Source organism: Euleptes europaea, chromosome 8 (genome assembly GCF_029931775.1).
Source record: "Euleptes europaea isolate rEulEur1 chromosome 8, rEulEur1.hap1, whole genome shotgun sequence".
NCBI lineage: Eukaryota > Metazoa > Chordata > Lepidosauria > Squamata > Sphaerodactylidae > Euleptes > Euleptes europaea.
This window is the reverse complement of record NC_079319.1, coordinates 55215631-55234768: the sequence shown is the minus strand read 5'-3', so window position 1 is coordinate 55234768 and position 19138 is coordinate 55215631. Positions and strand designations below refer to the sequence as shown.

The 19138-nt window shown below is 40.2% G+C and overlaps 1 protein-coding gene across 1 annotated transcript in view; it reads left to right on the top strand.

The window, feature by feature from the left end:
• Positions 1-12983: 12983 nt before the first annotated feature.
• The window catches only part of EPB41L3 (erythrocyte membrane protein band 4.1 like 3), a 106090-nt gene continuing 99935 nt past the window's right edge, over positions 12984-19138 (top strand). The window contains exon 1 of the mRNA XM_056854824.1: positions 12984-13169. Within this exon, the coding sequence (XP_056710802.1) occupies positions 12984-13169 (186 nt within the window). The remainder of the gene's footprint in view (positions 13170-19138) is intronic.

Below are 19138 nucleotides of genomic sequence, written 5' to 3'. Positions count from 1 at the left end.
ATCCATTGTTTAAATAACTTGGTTTGAAATTATTGACTTGCAGTGGGCAAGCAAGGATTCCCACTCCACCCACACATACACACTGGCAACTCAGGCAGTTTATGTTGGCATGCAAACGAGTACGGGGAAGTCCCAATTTTGGAGGTTAGGATGATACTTGGGTTCCCTCATTCAAATAACTGTGTTTTCCGTCTGACTCTTTAACCTGGTTAGCTGCAGCTCTTAGCACTGATAGTGGTTTGAGATAGAATCCTGTTCCCCTTTCCTGGAACATTCTTCTCCTGTAGCTAAGGACTCATAATTGCACCAATCCGAACAACCCCTATTTAGAACAGCAGGAGTGAATTTCAGTGCAAGCACCGGAGTCCTCCTGCCTGTGTGTCTTGCCTTTGTTGAGCAACTGGTGTTTTAGGTAACTGGAACAGTTTTACATGATTTTGGGTTGAACCAGTTTCTGGATTCTAACCCAGATGAGGTACTCTCGGTAATTACTGTTGAGCAACTGTAGGCAGATCTGCTTAGGAAGTATTGTGTGGGGGGGGAGGAAATAGAAGATATTTCTGCCAAGAATAGGTAAGCTGATATTTTAAATTGTACATGTAAATAGGTTATAAAATATTTTAAAATTAGCCAGTGTCTATAGATTGAAAATTTGTGTGTAACCAGTAATGTCTGTTATTGTACTGTTGTAACTTGTCATGTAATGTTGTCTTTTGATAGTTTCAGTTAGGGGTCTGCCTCTGAGAAAGTACTTTCTGAGACATTCCACTTAAGTAAATGTATGCAGAATTCTTCAGTTTATGTGTCTGCTGTTGCACACTTTAGATGGTGTTTATGTGTCTGCTGTTGCACACTGTAGATGGTAGCCCCACCCAAACTGTGCTGTAGCACAGGGGTATGAACCCAAAAAAAATGGTATTTTTAGGGTTCAGGTATAATAGACCTGAACATGTTTGTTAAATCCACAAAAGCTGAATCCCTATACCGATAAGGGTTTTTTCAGCTTTTTTTTCTGGTATCTGAAAGGTTTTGGGACCATTATACTCTATGGGGAAGCTTTGCGGAGCTGTGGGGGTGGTTTTTTTAAGGCAGAGGCACCAAATTTGCAGCATAGCTGCTGGTAATTCTCCTATAAGAACCTCTGTTTGGTAAAGATTGGGTCAGAGGGTCCAATTTTATGGGCCCCCAAAGAGGGTACCCCATCCATCCTCCATTGTTTCCGATTGAGGAAAAATGGGGATCCATAAAATTGGACCCCTGACCCAAACTTAACCAAATGTGGGGGTTCTTGTAAGGAAAGTAACCAGCAGCCATGCTGCACATTTGGTGCCTCTACTTTAAAAAACAGCCCCCAAATTCTCCCCATAGACTTCAATAGGAGCCTTAAACCCCCCCCCCCCATTATCGCCTATGGTGGGAAATGTTTCTCTGTGAGATTCTCCGGTCTGACAGGTTTATTGTTGTCAATGGGGAATCTGGTGTGTGTGTGTTTTTTTAAGATAGAGCACCAAAGCTGCCAAAATTGGTCCAGGATCCAATTTTATGGGCTCCCATTTTTTCTTCCATTTGGGGTCCCATAAAACTGGATCCCTTGTCCCAGTCTTTACCAAACTCAGAGGTTCTTGTAAGGAGAGGCACCAGCAGTTTTGCTGCAAATTTGATACATCTATCTTAAAAAAACAGGCCCCCCCAGAGCCCCACAAAGAGTCCCTATAGGCTTCAATGAAGCCGTGCTCTTTAAAATTTAAAGGCTTCAATGGAACCATGCTCTTTAAAATTTAAGACGCCCTTTAACGGCAGTCGGGGAAAAAGCTGAAAATTTCCGACTTTTCCAGCTCTAGTCATCTGCCGTCTTTTTTCGGTTTGGCATATCTAAATGCAAACCCCTAGTCATAAGTGAAACTTAATTTAAAAATGGAGAAATAGATAAATTAGTGATATGCTTTACATTAAGAGAGAACAATGGAAATGTACAGTAAAATAGGAATATGCAAAATGCTATCATGTAAGTTCAAATCAGAATTTTAAGATTTGGTTACATTTTTTGGTTGATATGCATGTGTTTGGAAGGACCTGGAAAATCAGAGATGTTGTTAACTAACCTCTCCTTGAATTCTCCCAGTTTCATGTTTGAAAGGTCTTTGTGACATAACTAATTACTAATGTTTATGTATGCATGTTACTAGAAGTGACAAGTAGACAGGAGCAATTCCAATTAGTATTAATAGAGAGACCAGTAGATTGCACAGATAGAACTACAACATGCTCTTCTAATGGACATGAATTTGCTCTCAACATATTAATAAATTATATCACAGCCAGCCAAGCATCTGGGATCTTATGTCTCATGAGCTTTAGAAGTCAGAAAAAAGAGGAAAGGGTTTGTATATTCCTGAAATGCTAGTGGTTCTTTACTTTGTAGCACTACCACAAGCATGGAAACTTTGAATTGAAGGAATTATTTTCCAAATCTATTACAAGTAAAGCACACAATTTTTCCCCATATATATACATCTCATGCCTATTTGATGGGAGGAAATATGTCTGGTTTAAATATCCTAGAATATTTTAATAAGCAAATAGTAAAATAATACTTTTTCCCTCTGAGCACTACACGTTGTTTGGAAACAAAAAAAAGGAGCACAACTAGGGCTGAAGAAACCTCCACGTAGAATGAGCCCAGAATGTGAAACCAAAGTTTAGCACTGGTTACAGTTCTAGTTTTGAGGAAATCCTGTTTAGCTTGAACGGATGCTAATATTGGTGGTAATATAAGATAAGGCGAAATGGGAGAAATTAGCTGTAAAAAATACAAACGCTCGGAAGAGATCCTCATCCATATAGTAGTCTATAGAACTGTTCCTACCGATTTAACCTAGAATCATACATTATATTAGGGTTTCTAGGATAAATGTACATATTACATGCATGTTTAAATCCTCAAACAGTCTTAAGATGTTAATTACCAGTGCTATTTGTGTGAGAAAATGTGCTGACCTCTTCGATTTGACACTGTAAAGATGCTGTACCAACAAAATATCTGTATGACTTCATTCATTTTGTGGCTTTGATGTCTTGAATGACCAAGGTTCCCACCTAGGGTAGCCAGCTCCGGGGTGGAGCTTGAGAAGGGCTGGCTTTGGGGAGAGGAGGGACTTCAGTGGGTATAATGCTATGGAGTTCACCTTCCAAAGCGGCCATTTTCTCCAGATTAACTGATCTCTGTCACCTGGAGATCAGTTGTAATAGCGGAAGATCTCCAGCCACCACGTGGAGGCTGGCAACCCTATTCTCATCTCATCCTTGTAAGTTTCCTATTTATTTATTTACTTCATTTACACCCCACTTTTCTCCCTAATGGAAACCTAAAGTAGATCACAACATTCCCCCCCCCCTTCTCCATTTTATTCTCACAACAATCCTGAGAGGTGGTTGGGCTTAGGTGGCTGTGACTGGCTTGCTTAGCAAGATTCCTTGGCAGAGGGGGGATTCAAACCTGGGTCTTCGAGGTCCTAGTCCAGCATACTAATCACTACACTATGCTGGGTATCTTATAAGGGACTGAAGGAAACAGCAGCCAGTAGATATTATAAAATAAACGTCATACATAGCAAGTAGTTCTAAATTATAAGCACTGTAACACAAACTGACATTAAGGATTATGGGAAGGCTGTGTGATAAAATGGAATGGTAAAATTGGGAGAATCCATTATATACATTTTGTAAAGACTGTATTGAAACTTCTGATTGCCAGGAATAAAAGTTAAGGGCTGGTTTACTTCGCTTACTCCATGTCCGTGTCAGTTGATTGAAATAGCAGCTGCAACATCAATCTTGAAAACATCTGAAATTTATGTAGGTGCACCTGGAAGATGTTTTCATGGATCAAACTGTGCCACTTTGAAAAGGGACTGGTGTTTATGGTTAAACTCAAAAGAAGTAAAAAAAATACTGTAGAGAATGAACATCAGAGTTAACCTTGTGTTGTAAAAGACCCTTGCTGGTAGATTGCAGCTGTTCTTTTGCCTTTAATTCTGTTTCTGATATTCAATACATCTGGCATAATAGGCAATTGCATACCACGGAAATCTATTTTCACAGCTGACATGTTGTTGTTTGAGCAGATGTTTTGCATACTTTTCAATTTTTAACCTTAATTCACAGCATAGACAAGGAATTGCACTAGTGAAATAGGGCTTTTTGTAAAATTACCCACAACCAAAATCAGTTCATAAAAGTATCTAAAACTGTAGTGAAAATAAGACTGTATTCCTAGACAGATTTACCTGCAAGTGAAATCAGTGGGACTTCATTTCCAGATGATCGTGTTTCTACCCAGTAGATTCAGAATTCTTAAATGTATGTCAGGAAATGTTTAAGTTGTATAGTAACAGATGATTTTCACTTTTCTGAAAGTGTTTCAGTGAAAAAATATATATAACAAAGACTCAGAAACCATATAATTAATCTAGAAGGAAGCAATACCCTGCACCACTTTAAGGCCAGTTCACGTGTTATCAAGTCCTTGTGTCCCCTGCATGGTTACCAGAAGCCCCGTTGATAAGAGATGCACCAAGAGTTCTGTGCTATATGAATGTTTCCCCAGTGGGTCAAATAGCACCTCCCTGGGGCTGTTTCAGATTGGAAAGGCTTACACTCCCTTTCTCCTTTCCCTGATCTTAGTGAGGCCTGTACATGCCTGGGAATTAAGTTCTTACCACAGAAATCCCACATTGTGTCTATGAACAGGCCCCATGGTGTACATAAGAACTTTGTAACGTGTCAATTGACAGATATATAACGTATCAGAATTACCGTATGTGGGTGTTATATGTGGGTATGTTGTGTGGGTATATCGCTCCATTGGTGCTATGGTTCTGTGGCCAAAGTAATATTAAAATCATGGGCTTTTGAGATGATTATTTAGTTGCCTGTATTCCCCCTCCCACCCTGACCTGGATGGCCCAGGCTAAATCTCATCAGATCTTGGAAGCTAAGCAGGGCTGGCCTCTTCCCACTTGAACTAACAGGAAGTTCAGGGGAGACATTTCAATCAGTCAGACATCACAGAGGAAAGGGTTAACTGCTACTCCTGACAACACTGCTATGCTAATCAAATTGGGAGCACTGTGGTAGAAACATAAATGTTGATGGAGCTAATCACAGACATAGCATAGCATATAGTTTGACATAGTGAACTGACAATTTTTTTGATATCATTTGCCTCATCACCTTAATATGTGGCAATATGTACTTCGACAGTGACATTGAGGGATCAGCTAGATGAGATGGAGATCCACGTATCTTACACACTTGGATCAGAACTGTTCTAAGAGTCATTTGTGTTTGCCACTCTTGATGGGGATGGAATGGTACTGTTATGTCTAAGAGTTCAATAGAAACATGTTGGCATTGATGAGGGTAAATCCATCATGAAGAAAAATCTGGCCAATGAAGAACCTAATAAGATATTTACATTGTGGATTTTATTAATTATTGCATGAATTACAATATTGAGTTGTATTTCCTAAGACCTAATGCAGGGGTCAGCACACTTGTATAATTATGTCAAAATGCAGGGCAAGAGATTAGCGAAGAGTATAAGAGTTCATTTGCATTCCTAAAAATGCATAGTTTAACATTCTTGATAACTGACATGTTAATTAATAACCTATACAGTCTCTGCAGCCCAAACACTGGTTATTGTGAGTCGTGTATTACAAAGTGGTACATGTGAGGTCTCGCAATAAAGTAATAAATAAACACAGGAGTACTCTGTATGTTTTGTTTTAATGCATTGGCATAAATGTGTGAATGGTATGCTCTTGAATTTCGGCAAACCTTTCATTTCCATTATTTCTCTTTATGTAAAACATGTCTTAAAAGTCCTTTAGTCCCCTAAAAACCTTTGCCTGCAGTGACCTTTACATACTGGTTAATCTAGCATCCCACCTACTTCTCCAATAGACCTTAATTTAAATATATGTGTGTGTGTGTGTGTTTATTTGTTTATTTTAAAGGACCACATTTGGCTCTGGAGCCATAAGTTGCAGATCCCTAGCTGAATGTGGTAAGTGAAATCCTGAGAACGTTAGATATATAGCAGCCCCGGTGGCTTATTTATTCTTTTTGGAATCTAATCAGGCTTGGAGGGTATTTACACTAGCTAGAAGTAATACCCTACCCTCTGCAGTACTGGAGGGAAGATTCAAGAAAATCCCTTACGAACAGAGACTATGCATCTGCCCACAAAAAGAAATCGAATTGATAGAGCACCTGTTTTTTGCATGTATCTTATACAACAAATTCGTAGCGAAACTATTAGACCATTGCTAGAAAGGTTTCCCGGAAGATCTAACAAAATTAGGCTTGAATATCTTCTGTCAGATAAGAACCACCATACGACATGATTGGTTGCCCGGTTTTGCACCCTGGTCTGTAATCACAGAAAAATTGGGAAGGGTCTTCAACCCTAAAGAGTGGCAGAAATTTCAGTTACTGAAATGACCTGATTTTTAGTATTTGCCCAGGAGAGAGTCTAAGTGCCAATCTGTTGTCAGGCATGTGTAGTTTCGGCTGGTATCCATCAGGACTATCCTGTGTTTATTAATAATCTTTTGTATATTACTTTTATTCTTTTTGTAATTAATGTTTTTATATAACTGCTGGTCATGGACTGTAATAATAAAGAACTTGAACTTGAAATCCTGGCAACATTGACATCAGGGACATCTCACTGGTGTAAATAGGGGCAGTGTTATACATAAGTTCCTTTGTTTTAGCTCGTTTTGGAGTTGGGCTATTGCATCCATTTGGTTTCAGAATAAAATGGCTGTGTTCTTTATTTTGCAGTTTATGTGTGTTGCATCCTGGTGCATTTACCCTATCACTGTGCCGGAAAGGCCCATTCTAAGAGATTCATTTTGACTCCCATTTATTTATCTTAAATGTGATCACTAGTATTATTAATAATATCTCCCCATTCTAACATCTGCTCCAATTCGTTGAACATAGCATTATGATCATATAAGATGTATATAATAAAAGAGGGAGAAGGAGTGGACAGGTTAAATTGCTGATAATTTTTAGAAGGTGAATCGATTGGAGACATGCCAGCACATTTTGAATAGTTTAACGATTTACTGATTTTTTTTTTATGTCCTGCAATACATAAAGGAACATTTAAAATTGTAACATTTTAACCGGTCACACTACTATAATCAAGGATGTACATGTATCTTTCTTTCAAGTTGATGATTCTAGTAATGTTGTAATGGTAGTCCCCTGTGCAAGCACCGGGTCATTACTAACCCATGGGGTGACATCACATCCCGACATTTACTAGGCAGACTGTTTACGGGGTGGTTTGTCATTGCCTTCCCCAGTCATCTACACTTTACCCCCAGCAAGCTGGGTACTCATTTTGCCTACCTCAGAAGGATGGAAGGCTGAGTCAACCTTGAGCCGGCTACCTGAAACCGACTTCCGTCTGGAGCAAACTCAGTTCTTGAGCAGAGCTTTTGACTGCAGTACTGCAGTTTACCACTCTGTGCCACAGGAACATTAAAACACAGTCAGTTGCCTGCCCTATGCAGCCATTTCTATCTGAACTCAAGTTATGAAATTTTATTTATTTTGGGAAAACAGCATAAACGCCTGTGCACAGTTAGGTAGCTAAAATCCCAGTGAAGTCAGTGGGGATTTAAGCACCCTAACTGTGCAGGATTATAGCCAAAGGCTTTCAGGAATCTGCAGCTCATTTCAATGGAGCTTCAAATTAAAAATGTTATTATATAAAACCGTGTAAAATTATGGTTTGAATCAATGAAGTTAAACCTTATTGAACCTTAAAAGAAATTTTTTTAGCACAGTTTGAGTTTTTGAGTCAGAACCACAAACCAGAAGAACATAGCAGGACATTCAGCAAACTCTGGCAAAGATTCAAATTGTTACTCAGGCCACTTCCAGAGACTTGTGAATTAAGTATACAGGTAGCTTGCTCATAGTGGTTAGGCAGGTTTGCAAATCTTAATTCAATTTGTAAGTACATGCAGTGCAGCTTTAAAGCCACCATGCTCGCCATAAAGGGGCAAAAATTGCCTAATACCAGGAAGGCCACACCAGATAGCAAAATGCATGCTTAGATTATGAAACATTTGTATTTCAGTTTGCTGGATGTCTGAATCTCCATTGGAAAGAAATTGAAGCCCAGATAGGCAGCTGAGATACTATCACTGCCACCCTAAGCATAGTTACACCCCTCTAAGAGCATTGACTTAAAATTGACTTAGAAAGGAACAACTGCTTAGGATGGTACCATAAACCAATTAAAACAAAAACTATTTTTTAACAAGATTAGCCATTTTATTGTGGCATTAGCTTTCATGGATCTGGTGGTGGGTCTGTAGTCCGCAAAAGCTTATGCCTTTAAGATGCTAGAATACATATTGTTGTTTCTGTAACAGACTAACATGAGATAGTCTTTGGAATTTGTTACCAAGGAAGGCAGGAACTAGTGATACTAGCAATGTGGTATCAGCAGTGCTTGGGTACTAGTGATACTTCTCCAACAAGAAAGTGATAAGGATCTAAATTAAGCTGTTCTATCTATGCAAGAGAAGTCATTACAGAGGATGCATTGTAGCTATCATTAATCACAGACACCGAAAGCCAGCTGATGCTAAACTGTAAATCAGGACAAAGGAGCACTTGGTTTTACAGTAGGTGAGAGGTTGAAAACCCAAGAAAATTAGACCTGAGCAATAAAAAAGTTGCAAGTCTACTGAGGGCTGTAATGAACCATTTTAGCGAATCTTTCCTCTTTTTCTAATGGCTTGATGAAATATTTATTATTCATTTATATTCAGTTTCCAGAAGTGTTAGGTTGCAATCATGTCATTTGCAAATACTCTTTTTGCTTTCTTTATGGTTTGAATGAAATCTGGATTATTTTATTCCTATACTCAGAAATTGTTTTATAAACTTTGTGTGGGAATATTCTAGTTCTTCCAGAATGTAATATTAAGTTGTCAACCCAATATAATGCCAAGCATGTTTTTTTCTGGAATTAGGGCTAAAGGACTGAAGAGGACTGAGCATAATGCCTAGGTGGGTTTAAATTCTAGAATTTCTCTCTGAAGAAAAAGAAACGCTTCACTGCTGAAGGCCAAAGGGCTGAAGGGGCATATTCAGGAAGTCTTAAGCCCCACCACCTCTCAGTGTGAAGAAGCATGAAAGGTTGAAAGACATTTGAGCCAAGATTAATCCATTCTCTGAACACAGGGGCTGTCAATACTCTTTGTAAGTGTATGTTACACTTATTACATAGTAACTACACCTATCTGGTATTGGGGGATAATTTCTAGATTGGAATGAATGATTTGCAGGCAGGTATATTTTAGGAATCTCCCCTTTCAGTGATTAATGCACGAATTCATTGTTATCTCTACCCCATAGTGTTATTTATGCCTTTTATCTCTCTTGAGAGAAGAATGTGGGTATGCTAATTAAAAATAGATAGAGCTGCTAGCAGGATCATTTCTCCCTGCGTAGCTGATGGTATGCCACATTGTACATATATGGCTTTTAAGACTTCATTACATGCCCCATGGAGCCCCGTGGCACAGAGTGGTAAGCTGCAGTACTGCAGTCAAAAGCTTTGCTCACGACCTGAGTTTGATTTCAACTGGTTTCAGGTAGCCGGCTCAAGGCTGACTCACCCTTCCATCCTTCCGAGGTCGGTAAAATGAGTACCCATTTCTCCCTGCGTAGCTGATGGTATACCTGTACATGCCCACGGAGGAGCCCCGTGGCGCAGAGTGGTAAACAGCAGAACTGCAGTCAAAAGCTCTGCTCACGACCTGAGTTCGATCCCAATGGAAATCGGTTTCAGGTAGCTGGCTCAAGGTTGACTCAGCCTTCCATCCTTCTATGGTCGGTAAAATGAGTACCCAGCTTGCTGGGTATAAAGGGAAAATGACTGGGGAAGGCACTGCCAACCACCCCGTAAACAAAGTCTGCCTTGTAAACGACAGGATGTGATGTCACCCCATGGGTCAGGCATAACCTGGTGCTTGCACAGGGGACTACCTTTACCTTCATGCCTACTGGTGGTAACCACTGCACGAGTAAATTGCAAATGGGAGAGAATAATGGGCATTAAAATCTCAACTATATTTTACACTTAGCTCATAATTAATTTCCATGATATTCTTATATTTTAATCTGGTAAATAGTCCTTCTTTTTCAAGCCATGTGATTGTGACTGTACACTAGTACCCTGTTACCTATCTAGTGGTATGACAGTACAACATGGTAACATTGAGACTAGACTACTGCAATACTCTCTACATAAGTCTCCCCTCAAAGTCAACTTGGAAACTTCATTTGGTGCAGAATGCTGTGACTTGGTGGAGAGCCAGCGTGGTGTAGTGGTTAAGAGCGTCGGACTCTAATCTGGAGAACCAGGTTTGATTCTCCACTCCTCCACATGAGCAGTGGACTCTAATCTGGTGAACTGGGTTTGTTTCCCCACTCCTACACCTGAAGCCTGCTGAGTGACTTTGGGCCAGTCACAGTTCTCTCAGAACTCTCTCAGCCCCACCTTTCTGTCTTTTGTGTGGCGGGGAAGGGAAGGCGATTGTAAGCTGCTTTGAGACTCCTTAAAGGTAGAGAAAAAGTGGAGTGTAAAAACCAATTCTTCTCCTTCTCCTCCTCCTCCTCCTCCTCCTCCATGTCTAGTACCTACTGTCTGTTTCTGTAGGTATGTTTCTACTACGTAATTTCTGTATCATTTAACATATCGTGGAAAACTTATTCTTCATTTCAACTGTTCCAGATTTCAGCTTGTTTCTGTTGCATTGATTATTAGGTGTCCCATCCTCTTGATTGTATTGACTTGTGTTGTATAATCCAGTTTGACCTGGACTAGTCTGAGCTAGTCCTGACCTGGGACTAGCCTGAGCTCATCAAATCTCAGAAGCGAAGCATGGTCGAGCCTGGAAAGTATTTGGATGGGAGACCTTCAAGGAATACCAGGGTCGTGACTTGGAGGCAGGCAATGGCAGACCACCTCTGAATGTCTCTTGCCTTGAAAACTCCGCCAGGGGTCACCATAAATCAGCTGTGACTTGACGGCAAAAAAGAAAGGAATAATATAAATTAAAAAAAATTACCATAACAGTTTGGTGTGACGTCATCAGGCCTCACCCAGTGATTCTTATGATTTTCACTGATGGAGACCTGGGAACCCTAGGGTATTTTGTTTTTTGCAGCATAGCCCCTCACCATAAAATGTTTGGCTACTGCTGTCTGTATTCATGCGGATTGTATGAAACAACCATTTCTTATAGAACTAATAGTCCTTCATGTATTCACTGTATGAAAGTTAAATTGATAATTTAAAAAAATACCTTTGTGAGTTTGGTTGTGTGTTTTGGTACAGATGATGTCAGTATCAATGGAATAATTATAATTAGTTGTCAAGTGGATTAGACATTGGAGGAATAAGGGCTGAGGAAAGTAGATCATCAATCATGCAGGGAAGAAGGATGTGCTATCTTGATTCCCCACTTCCTCCACCCCCCAGTCGGCTGCTACTTCAATTGCCCATCAATATTGTTGAAGTAACAGACAGGCCAGGATCTGATGACCTTTCAGAGAGCAGCATTTTATTAATATGTTAGTTTTATATATCAGACTTCCTCAAAGTAGAAGGTGGGGTGTGCAAGACAAGCTACACTGTGAGAAAGACTTGGCAGTGAGAGAAAGAGAGAGAGGTTTTTACAAAGGTACCCAGTGAGTTTTTTGACGGCTGTTTGAAGATTTTAAATTGATAATTTACAAAGTAACTGTCTAATAAACAATGAAGAAATTATCTCAATGCTCATTGAAAAGCTGATAGTAGAAGGTATATCTCCATCCATAAGACAGTTGGTTTTCTAGAGAGGATAACTGGATGGTTACTGTGCTTCTCAGTTAACTAGATTATATCTTGGTGACAAAGATAAAGTACAGCAGTCATATTTCCTTTCAGCCTGGCATAAATCAATGTATGGAGCAATTAAAGTTCAGATTGTAACAATGTTGTGTTTATTTTGTTTGGGCACTTGGTTGGTTTTATGGGTGTAGTATATCGCATGCTTTGCCATAGTCCTACATTTTGATTAATTTTGAGACCTTGATTATTTTGGATCCTGGGGAGTTGCTGACATACAAAGATTTTTGCACTGAACTACCAAGCAGGGACAGGACAACTTCAGTGTATTCTGCTTGGGTTTCTACCAGCACTGTTGAACACAAAGAATGACTGATCATCTGGTTGATGTTTGGGAATCCTCTGAACTCATAACCAAGTATTGACCCTAAGCAAGTGCAAGTCTGGCTAGTGGGTTTAGTGTCTAGACTAAGGAATGTTAGATAACTCACATTCCTTTAATGTGTAGAAACAAGGCAGGAGACAAAATATACAAGCTTGAGGTCCTCTCCCAATATAAGTATGCGTAGAGGAGGGTAGACATTATTACCCCTGCCGATCAAGTTTTAAGTTTGGTCAGCTGCACTTTGTGATAGTTATGACTGTTTCTAGTTCTTAAAATCCAGCTTGTTCATACCTCTGTTATGTATTTTAATGATAATGAACACCTGAGATTTGTATTTAAGGATTTACAACTTTTATGGGGGTTTTTTAAATTTTTGAATATGGTCAGAAAGACCATTCCCCCCCCCCCCATATGTTTTCAAACTTCTGATTTTTATTTGTAGGGTGTTTTGTTTTTTGAAGCATTTTTAAGCAATTGATTCTAAAACAAGCAGCAAGTTTAAAGTCAGCATTTCTGTCAAATTGCTTTAATATGGTTGGGGAGGGGGAGATGACCGTAGTTATATCCTGAGTGTGGGAAAACCATAAAGAAATTGTATGCTTCAGTTAAGCCAGAGTTATCACGTTTAGTAACATCCTTGTTTTGATTGCAGAATAACTGATCATGACTACAGAATCCGGATCAGACTCTGAATCTAAGGATCAGGATCAAGAGCAGAAAGAATCTTCTGGTCAACAAGGAACAGTGGGGCCCCAAGAACAGCAGCAGCAACTCAGTGAAGAACACCAGAATGTATTAGAGCAATTCTCTGCTGTAGCAGCCCATAGCACTCCCGTGAAAAAGGAGCAGGCAAGTTATCCAGTGCAATGTGGTTAATTATAAAAATTCTAATGTATGATAGCAAGCCAAAATATGGTTTTTCTCAGACACAAATATCCATCTCATTAAATGGCTTTTATGTCTTTTAAGACTGTTTCTTTATTAGAACTCTGGCATAATTAAGAATTATTGATCTACTTGGGTGTGTATATGTGTGGGTGGGTGTGGGTTACAAACTACTTTTTTCATTTCACAGTCATGTAATATTTTTGCAATTTGTGTCAGATTGTCCTTCCTGCTGTGCTTAATTTAGAGTCCACTGCTGCTGTTAGAAGAGAAAAAACTATCACTGTTTCATCTCCATGTTATTTCACACCAATTTGTGGAGAAGCAGAGGAACATTGGAGGCATTTTCTGCTTTGACACCTGCTGAAATCTAATTTCAGTCATGGTAGTGTGATGTTTGAAACCAATAAAATTTCTGTTTTACTAAGTCCTGAAAATTCTTAATTGATTGCATTCTGTCATGTGGGTTAATGTTAAACTCTAAAACATCATTCACCGTTGACTTTTTCAATAAAATATTGATTATGGATGTGAAAAAGATAAAACACGTTAAATTAGTCTCCAATTCCCTTCCTAAATGGGTCACAATCTCTTAAAAATAATTTGGATAGCAGGAAGATGGAACTGAATCTCATGGGCAGCATAATCCTAAGAGGTGGTAGTTGCAGTGTGGCCGGGGATGGTGCAGCCACGTCGCCTCCTCAGCGGGTTGCTGTGCCGCAGCCAACAACCCGACCAGGAAAAGCCCATGAAACTGTTGACTGTAGTTCCATGGGCTGCACCACCAATTTTTGCTGGTGTAAGTTCACAGTATTAAAAGAGGGTGTTCCAGGGAGCTGACTAATGTCAGCCTCACCCCTGGGAACGCTCCCTTTGGCACCAGCGTGAGCCCCTGTGCTAGAAGTGCACTGCCACTGCGGCTGCACCAGTACCCATACATGGTGCTGCTGTGCCGCTTCCCAACACTGGCATAAGTGGCCTGCCGCTGGCATAAATACCCTTTTCGACAGCACAAGTGGCATTTACGCTGGCACCGGGGTCATGCCACCTAACCCATTCCCCCCCTTAGGATTGCACTGTTAGAGCCCATTCCTAAGAGAGGGGTGGATCCGTGATGTCGGGGAGCAGTGAAGCCATGCCACCTTCTCAGAGGCTTCCCAGCCGCCATGGAGACAAAAAAAGACTTAAAAAAAAAAAAAAACAACCACAGGAAAAATGCCCCATTGCACAAAGCGAGGCTGCACCAGCAAAAAAAGGTGGAACAGCCATGCTTCCGCTCAAGGGGGCATTCTCAGGGAGAACAGGGTTAGGAAGTTGCCCAAAGGCAGTTCCGCCTCCAGGAATGCCCCCCCCCCCCATGACGATGTGGGCTTTCCTTTCTAGGAAATCCCTGCTGAAATCTCCAAAAAAGGTCTGGGAAAAATGGTTAAACTGTTCTTTTTCCGTCCGCGCACACACACACACACCGCCTTCACAACTGTACTAATGATGGATTTTCCTCAGATGCTAGGAATATTATACTGTGTCTTGCTGGCTCAAGGCTAATTGAACTAGCGGAACACTTTTTACATCAGTGGAAGGCTCCGCCGCTAGCAGAACAGAAATGTATCTGTAGGAATGGTAGCAGGCTATTTTTTTTTTTTAAAAAAGAGTAGTAACGTTTGATATGGTGCATTCAATAAGCTGCTTCAACAGTCTGTAACATATCAATTTCAGACAAATTTCTGTCACAAAACTGAAGATAATGTATTTCAGTTGTTCCCTATATTTCGTTAAAAAAACATTTCTATTACAGTGTTTGAGGCTTACCAACATGCAAAAAAATAACAGAACACAGCAGTTAAAATGGCTAAAACAAGATTGCCCCGATTCAAATTCTAAAAGTTTGCCTGAAAATGTATACCTTTTCTATGTATTAGAAGGGAGGTTTGTTGGCATTTATTTATTTATTTAGAACATTTTCATGCCACTTTTACACCCAGTTTTTAGTCCCAAAAGCAGCAAACTGTCAAAACCATTCAAACAGCCTTTCAAAATACACCAAAATTTTAAAACGAATTAAAAACAATAGTTAAAACACCAAACAGAAAGGAGAATCAGTGAGAGAACATCACACGAAACAGACAAGTCTTCACCCACTGGTGGATGAAAACGATCAAGCGAAGGGGACAAATGAATCTCTGAGGGGAGGGAGTCCCATAATTTTGGTGCTAGGACTGGGAGACGCTTTCTCGCGTTGCCACCTGCCTAGCCTCAGAGGTGTGGGCACCCAGTCAAGGTCCCCTGAAGACGACTGCTGTGCTTGGGTAGGTTCATATGGGAGCAGGTTGTCCTTAAGATATGTTGATTCCAAGCAGTATAGGGCTTTACAGCACCTTGAAGCTGATAGGGAGTTAGTATGGGTGGAACAAAACGAGTGAAATGGTCCCTATGACCCACTCCAGTCATTAATCAATATTTATATTAGAAGGCATATTGTATCTAATGGTAAATTGACTGGTTCTGACTGGTTCCCATGTGGACGGCAAAAGCAACAAAACCAGCCGCTAACAGATTATAGCCCTATCTAGAGATCCCAGAAATGTATTAAAAGAAATTTATCAAAAGAAAAGAAATAAAATTTTCCAAAAGTGGCCTAATTAGCACTATATTCTCTAGAAGGGATGTTATGTTGAGAGCAGTTAAGTGTCAGTTAAAGTAAAAAAACAAGAGGAGAGTCTGTTCAAGCCACTGGGACCTTAAAGAATCCTGGAGGGGAGATCTTGGGAAGTGCCGTAGGAATTTCAAAACTGATTCCCCACATAATTCCCTACCGCTCGTATCTATAATGAAAAGGGCCTGTTCTGCTTTGGTATTGTTTACAGGGGTAATTAATACAGACTCAAAAGCTTTCATGGAATCTCAGATCCAATGCTGTAAAATGGTTGCATTTGAAACCTAGCACTGTTTTATTTGCATATTAGTACCTAAAGAATTATTCCAGTTTCTGCTCATTAATCCCATAGGACGACAGACTAAACATCTTGCTTTTTCAAATCTGGAATCTTCACCAATACTAGTGCATAGTACATTTTTATATTTATTGCGATTTTCATCGTTTACACAGCACCATTCGTACACTTCAAATTTACAATCTAAATTTAGACTGGGGGAGGAGGGAAGGCTAGGAATATAACAGAGGGTGGCAGGGTTGCCAGGGAACAATACAGCTAAATGGCAGATACACTACAGGGTTGGCAATATGCTGTGCCTTGTATCCTGGAATGAACTGATTGCTGACTGCCTTGGAACTGGTATCACTTTATTTTTACTTACGTACTTCTTCTATGCCATTCAGGTGGACATACATGGATTCTCCCAATCTTTTTATCATCAGAGCCATCCTGTGAGGTAGTATACCCTGGTAGATAGCTACTGGCCTGTGAAGACCTTCCTGGTAGCGTGGTTGCTTTGAACCTGCATTTCCTCAGTGTTAGTTTGACATTCTCTAACCTTTGTATAAGCTATGTATTGTTTATCTTATTTAAGGTTATATTGTACTAGAAGAAGCTGATAGTCTTATGGCTTCCAGGAGGCTCTTGCCTAGTAAAGGTAATTCTGACCTTTACAGTGGAAGCAGTTTGGTTTGGAGAGCATATGCTTAGAAACGTTATATTTCTGTATATAAAGTTGGCAATCAAGTGTGATTTTTGTTAAGGATATTGGAATCTAAGGACAAGCTGGGAATACACTCTGAACAAAGTGTGGACTTGCATTTTAATCCTCTGTTATCAGTTTGAGAGGATAGGTGAACCCCTTTATGCACCTGATCACGTGGGCTGTGGCTCTTGAAAGCCCCTGCTACAATAAATGTCAAGGTGGTTCACAACTCTTTGTTGTGTATACTGCAACAGACTAGCGCAACTGCGCCACAGAAATTAAGACTACTGCAGGCAGTTCTTCGAAAGAGACAATGGAATAAGGATGAAATTTTTTAAAAAGGTTGAAATTTATTTCACAGAACAAAAAGATGACAGTAAAGATGTTTGGAACTAGGATAGACTTGCAGAGCAATCCTAGAAATGCTTTCCTCAGAGTAAGCTCCATTGAATAGATCTGAGTAGGATTCTGAGTACACTTGCTTAGGAAGACACTGTTGAACGTTGTACTCCCTTGCTACAAGTGAAGTATCTGTGCATACACCCTGTAGTTTAACTTCAGCAATCTTAGCTCTACCAAGGGGGCATTGCCACTATGGAGGTTGCATTCACAATTGTGAACATCTGTCAGTGTTGTTTATGTTGGCAATAGGGATTTCTGATTTACTATTATGGAATCCCTCACCATTTGGTGCAGTTGAAAGCAGTTGAAAGGATGATGGTTCACTACTACATGACTATTGAAGCATGTTCTGCAGCAAAATTCAAGAAATGAACAGAGTAGTATTGCCATAAGATACAATTAAACACAACTTGCAGGTCATAAATGCTTTTGGATCAATCATGGCCTTTTGTTGACTCATTAATTGGACTGGCTGTAAATATTCAAACATCAAGCAGGTTGTAGGAGCCAGATAAAACATTTGAGTGGTGTCGTTGCTGCTCCCCCCAAGACTGTAACCTTTCCTCCCTGTTAGATGTTAATTGATGGGTCAGTGGCCAGATTCTCAGCTTTGCTGGATGAATTTGTCACAAAGGAGCTTTTGAGCAAAATTGAGGTCTGAAAGAATGCATTTATGCATGTAAAATGCGGAATACTGAATACAGGTTGTGTCTCAGTGGTCATTTTTTGTCCTGGATTAGATAACTGTATGAAAGGGATGTCAGGTTACCTTAGGAAGAAGAGGCTTAATTCGCTCTGAAACTAGCTTGCTGCATGAACATGTCTTGACAGTTTTGGGTCCTCCTCTAATCGTTCCTGGCATGTTTTTGTGCACAGCACAAATTAATATAAGGTATTCCTGTGACTGTCTAACCTAGAATATTTCCCCCAGCATTGGTTTGTTCTGCTTAGCTACTTCTAGAAATTAGTACCTGTATGCTTTTCAATAGAAAATACATAAAGCTGGTTTTGTTTGTGTAACATTCTCCAACTGGTTTTTTTTTTTAAACAAAAGCAGCGATGGAAAGTTGCAATCATTAATGGAGGAATGGGGTGAGCTGTTCAACCCTCATGCTTCCATCAATTTTTCTGCTGAAAATTCCCCCATGGATCTTTTCTACCCACAGGGGAAAATATATGTGTAGGACAGAAAGATGTTGTAGAACTTTGGACCATGTATACAGTACATAAGAACATAAGAAAGGCCATGTTGGATCAGACCAAGGACCATCAAGTCCAGCAGTCTGTTCACATGGTGGCCAACCAGTTGCCTCTAGGAAGCCCCCAAACAAGACCACTGCAGCAGCATTATCCTGCCTGTGTTCCACAGCACCTAATAATAGGAATGCTCCTCTGATCCTGGAGAGAATAGGTATGCATCATGACTAGTATCCGTTTTGACTAGTAGCCATGGATAGCCCTCTCCTCCATGAACATGTCCACTCCCCTCTTAAAGCCTTCCAAGTTGGCAGCAATCACCACATCCTGGGGCAGGGAGTTCCACAATTTAACTATGTGTCGTGTGAAGGAATACTTCCTTTTATCTGTTTTGAATCTCTCACCCTTGAGCTTCAGCAGATGACCCCTCGTTCTAATATTATGAGAGAGGGAGAGAAAAGCTTCTCCCTGTCCACTCTCTCCATACCATGCATAATTTTATAGACCTCTGTCATGTCTCCCCTTAACCGCCTTCTTTCCAAGCTAAACCGCCCTAAGCGTTTTAACCGCTTCTCATAGGGCAGGTGCTCTAGTCCCCTGATTATTTTGGTTGCTCTTTTCTGCACCTTCTCAAGCTCTGCAATATCCTTTTTAAGGTGTGATGACCAGAACTGTACACAGTATTCAAAGTGTCG